A 5,395-nucleotide genomic window follows, 5' to 3' on the forward strand; every position below is an offset into this window, starting at 1 on the left:
TCATATGAAGCACACGTGTAATAACATAATGACATATTTTTGGGAAGCGACGGGTTTTTTAAAATTATTTTGCTATTACAAAACTAGAACACAAATATTGACCCTATAGAAACCCTATAGAAACTGTTTACTTCTGACTAAAGTGTGTATCCTCCATGAATTGTTAGTTGCTACATTGTAATTGCATAAAGGGTTGTAGAAAATAATATGTATTAAAAATGTAACCAAATATACTCAAGCCACGTGAGTATAAAGCAAAGGTAATTGTGGCAATTATATTTCATGGAATAAAACAACAACAAAAAGTCAGGAATCTCCTTTTTAAACAATAAATCTTCTGTTTTACAGCTGGGTTTTTTTACTATAATGCAAACCTGGGACATCAGTGTTGAATAAATGTGCTCTAGTGGTGTTGTTAAACAAAACAAACTTTGGAACATTTGATTACCCAGACTGATTTTACATAGCCACAAAGTCAGGAATCTCCTTTTGATTACCCAGACTGATTTTACATAGCCACAAAGTCAGGAATCTCCTTTTGATTACCCAGACTGATTTTACATAGCCACAAAGTCAGGAATCTCCTTTTGACTACCCCGACTGATTTTACATAGCCACAAAGTCAGGAATCTCCTTTTGATTACCCAGAACTGATTTTACATACCACAAAGTCAGGAATCTCCTTTTGATTACCCAGACTGATTTTACATAGCCACAAAGTCAGGAATCTCCTTTTGATTACCCAGACTGATTTTACATAGCCACAAAGTCAGGAATCTCCTTTTGATTACCCAGACTGATTTTACATAGCCACAAAGTCAGGAATCTCCTTTTGATTACCCAGACTGATTTTACATAGCCACAAAGTCAGGAATCTCCTTTTGATTACCCAGACTGATTTTACATAGCCACAAAGTCAGGAATCTCCTTTTGATTACCCAGACTGATTTTACATAGCCACAAAGTCAGGAATCTCCTTTTGATTACCCAGACTGATTTTACATAGCCACAAAGTCAGGAATCTCCTTTTCAAACTTTAAAGGGACATACTCTAGTTTTTAAACACTAACAGCATATTTTTTACTATTACAGCCGTTTATGATCACTGAAATCAAACATTACTTATATTTTATTCTTTAGATTATCCAGGCCATTTTCATTGAACCAAAGTGTTTCTGGTCATCCTGGTGTTTCTAATACAAAAAAATGCATTATTCATATTTTTTAAAATGCACATACAGTGTATGTGTCTGAGAAGTAGTGGTTTATTAATTCAAATTCTAGTCTATTTTTAAGGATATTTCCCATTTTAACGTCACATACTCTACTTTCACTCTATTGCAACTTAATCCAAATGAGTAACAGGTTTGTAAATTAACTAAGCTTAGTGTCCATGTTTTACGGGTTAAAACTAGGGTCTACACCTTTAAGCCTGAATTAACTAAGCTTGTTTTTCTTACATGCAGGTGTTATTAAGCATTGTAAATGTATATATGGTTACACGTGTGTGAGACATAAAACTGGCTTTGTAAATTCGGCCCTAAATCTTCTCTTTTTATAGCTGTTAATAGACTACAATGCATATTTGGGACACCGCTGTCGGATAAACCGTCTGTTTAGCATGGACCCTCTGCAGATCTGCGTCGTGTATCAACAGTACGACTGCCTCAAGCTTCTGCTCCACTCGGGCGCTGATCCCAACTTCCAGGTCACCAGTCTGAATTCCCGGCCAGGAATGCCAAGTCTGTATCACTTTGCGTTGCGACAGCACTGTGACGTAGGCGTTTTCAAACTGCTGTATGAATTCGGGACAAAACTGCACGTGAAGGACGAGAGGGGCCGTTTCCCTTGGGACGTTCCAACAAGTGGGGTGTCTGAGCATCCAGATGACGTGATAGACTATCTGATACATATTAGAGGTTTGTTTTGGTGTCGCTTCAGTTAAAATTTCCCTTGGGACGTTCCAACAAGTGGGGTTTCGGAGCATTTTTATGACATGATGTTGTAGCTGATACATATTAGAGGTTTGTTTTGGTGCCTCTGCAAGCATGTGTGTAGGAAGTTTTGCAGGAAAGGGGTCTACTGTGTGGTCCAAAGTTTATATGGGGTTTGAGTCGTGCCGTCCTGGAAAATATATTTAAATAAAATAAGAAAATTTGCTTCAGCAGGATGTGTTTTGACCCCCGAACCCCCACATGCATGCTCCGCATGTATTCAGAAACCACATATAATAGTGTTTTACATAGTGTGCTCCTAATGACAGTAGTCAATGGGAATTTCTTATTAACACTAGGTCAGTTGGATAGAGTGCTGAACTCTCTTACAAACGATCCGTAACTTGAATCCCCACGGTGGAGGTTGATTTACCTATTATTTAGTCATATTTGTATCTGCAGGTAATGCCAAATTTGGTAAAAGTTAGTGAGAGGTGAAATAACATACCACAGTGTCAAATCTATGACAGTTTTTACATTTAGTGATGCAAAATTCGTCATTTTAAAACTGCCACCCTTTTCAAACTTGTGAATTAAGCTTAGTGCAGGGCTCGACCTTAACAGTTGCCTGGAGTGTTGGCTACAAATTATTCCCACACATTTTTGCTTAAAGGGACATTCCTGAGTTTGCTGCACTTTTTAAGATGTTATCGACTAACAGAGCCTTTTTAACGATTGTAATTACATATCAAATATATTTTCTGCATAAAATACTAGTGGCTGTATATTAAACGTGTTTCTCATCATTCTAATATTTGTATTAGGTTAAATTTCATCTTATTTCCTAAAATATTGTTTTTTTCGTACGTACGAAATTATTTGATGACAAAATCCAGTTTGGGCTTCTTACAAATATTAAGACGACCAGAAACACATTGAATATACAGACACTGACATTCTAAACAAGAAAATATATGTAATATGTAAGTATTTTATTACTCAGAAACATCTTACAATGCAGCAAACTCAGGACTGTCCCTTTAAAACATCTTACAATGCAGCAAACTCGGGAGGACTGTCCCTTTAAAACATCTTACAATGCAGCAAACTCAGGACTGTCCCTTTAATTAACTCAGGAATATCAAAAAAGGTTATGTGCTTATATATGTATCTTACCTAAACAGTTGCATTAAATCACGCCTATCACATCGTAATAGGGACGGGATGTATCCCAGTGGTAAAGTGCATGGATGGTCCAAGATCAATCCCTGTCGATGGGCCCATTGGGCTATTTCTCGTTCCAGCCAGTGCACCATGACTAGTATACCAAATGTTGTGGTTGGAGAGCCAATGACTGGGATGTGGGGGGTGGACAGCGAAAGAAGTTGAAAGATAGGAGTTGCCAGATTGGGAAGAAATGAGATGGGATTCAAAGGAGAGAAAGGAAAGGGGGCAGTGGGATAAATAAAAAAAAATAAAAAAATGTTGTGGTATGTGCTACCCTGTCTGTGGGATGGTATATATAAAAGATCCCTTGCTACTAATCGAAAACGAGTAGCACATGAAGTGGTGACAGTGGGATTCCTCTCTCAATATCTGTGTGGCCCTACCATATGTCGGACGCCATATAACCGTAAATAATATGTTTTAAGTGTGTCGTTAAATAAAAGATTTCTTTCTTTCTTTCTCACCTAAACAGAGTTACATTATATCACACCTATCACATCGTAATAGGGGTGGGATGTAGCCCAGTGGTAAAGTGCATGGTTGGTCCAAGATCAATCCCTGTTGATGGGCCCATTGGGCTATTTCTCGTTCCAGCCAGTGCACCATGACTGGTATACCAAATGCTGTGGTATGTGCTATCCTGTCTGTGGGATGGTGCATATAAAAGGTCTTTTACTACTAATGGAAAAATATGGTGGGTTTCCTCTTTAAGACTACATGTATATGTCAAAATAGTTAAATGTTTGAAATTCAATAGCCGATGAGTAATCAGTCAATGTGCTCTAGTGGTATTGTTAAACAAAACAAACAAATACTGGCAAATTGACTGGATATATCAAAGATTAACACAGTAAATTTGTCGGCAGCATCTGCCTGCATAATGTTACAGAGTACATACTGAAGGTGCCCTTTTTAAATGTTGAAGCCCCTCCCTAGAAAAATTGTGCATTCGCCCCTAACAATGATTTCTTCCTTTCTTCCAGATGTCCCTCGTTCACTGCTGTCTTCCTGCCGTCTGCAGTTGCATCGTTCTGCTGGTGCGAGATGGAAGAACAAGGACTTGTCAATCCCCAGTTCAGTGGCTGCTTATCTGGCCTTTGAAGACGTATGACCCAGATTGTTAACATGGTTATATTTCAAACTGAATGTTTAGAGGCACTATCAGGAATTTTGAGTCCTAGCAAGACATCTGTTTGTCTCACGACCCACCCACCCCCGAACAAAATAAACACACATCTTTCTATATTGTGTTTTTAAAACACTATCAAACCTTATCATGTTTTAGATATTTAAGGATTGTCTGTTATGTTTTTTTATGTTTATTTGTGTATGAACCAAAAATATCCACAGACTGTGTGAATTGGCAAAGCCGTTGTCACATAAGTTTGCAGATGATGTTTTTTGTTCATACCCAGATGAACGTAAAAGAAATAACAGACAATACTTATAATTAAATTTTAATCATACTTGCTAATAATAACACCAAAAGTTGATACTTTATTTTGAATTATTTTTGGTCCATAAACAATAATGCTCAATAAGACAACATGCCTATATAAAATGACGTCATTAGACATGATGTTCCCTGACGACGTATTTTTTACGTTCATCGAGAAATGAACAAACTCCCGTTACTACATCTGGACCAATGGGGTGACATTATGTTATAATGAATGCAACTGAAATTTAATAATAAAGCATTATATGGATAAATACATTTGGAATGACCTTTGGCTGAATTATCTCAAATTTTGTTTGTCCATTGGAAAAAATAATAAATTTTGTATGTACAAAATTATTTTCGACAGAACTAGTTACTACAAAACTTGCATGCATGTTATAATAACACTTTGATGTAGAGTTACCTTTAACTTGTTTTTCAAAGTAAACAATGGAGACCTTCATTAAAATGTTTAATTCATCACTGGGATATATCACTTGTATATCATTGGGGAAAAGTTCCTGTGCTTAATATAAAATGGTCTTGATGTTAAGTCGATCACTGGGACATATCACTTGTATACCATTGGCAAAAAGCACAATATAAAATGGTCTCGGTGTTGGAAGTCGAGTGCTGGGATATATCACTTGTATAACATTTGGGAAAAGTTCCTGTGCACCAAATGAAATGGTCTCAAACCAACTACAATGTTTGTAAATGGTTGAAAATTTCAAATATGATAATATCAACATAATTGTCTGATTAGTTTTATAAAGTTTACGAATATGTATAT

At 36.7% G+C, this 5,395-nt stretch overlaps 1 protein-coding gene across 2 annotated transcripts in view; it reads left to right on the forward strand.

Moving 5' to 3' along the window:
* The window catches only part of LOC121385632 (ankyrin repeat and SOCS box protein 1-like), an 11,154-nt gene extending 6,501 nt beyond the window's left edge, over positions 1–4,653 (forward strand). For both annotated transcript variants that reach the window (XM_041516387.1, XM_041516386.1), the window contains exons 4-5: positions 1,562–1,919; positions 4,145–4,653. In XM_041516387.1, the coding sequence (XP_041372321.1) occupies positions 1,562–1,919; positions 4,145–4,272 (486 nt within the window). In that variant the 3' untranslated portion in view covers positions 4,273–4,653. The remainder of the gene's footprint in view (positions 1–1,561; positions 1,920–4,144) is intronic.
* Positions 4,654–5,395: the final 742 nt, after the last annotated feature.

This window comes from Gigantopelta aegis, chromosome 11 (genome assembly GCF_016097555.1).
Source record: "Gigantopelta aegis isolate Gae_Host chromosome 11, Gae_host_genome, whole genome shotgun sequence".
In the NCBI taxonomy this organism is placed as follows: domain Eukaryota; kingdom Metazoa; phylum Mollusca; class Gastropoda; order Neomphalida; family Peltospiridae; genus Gigantopelta; species Gigantopelta aegis.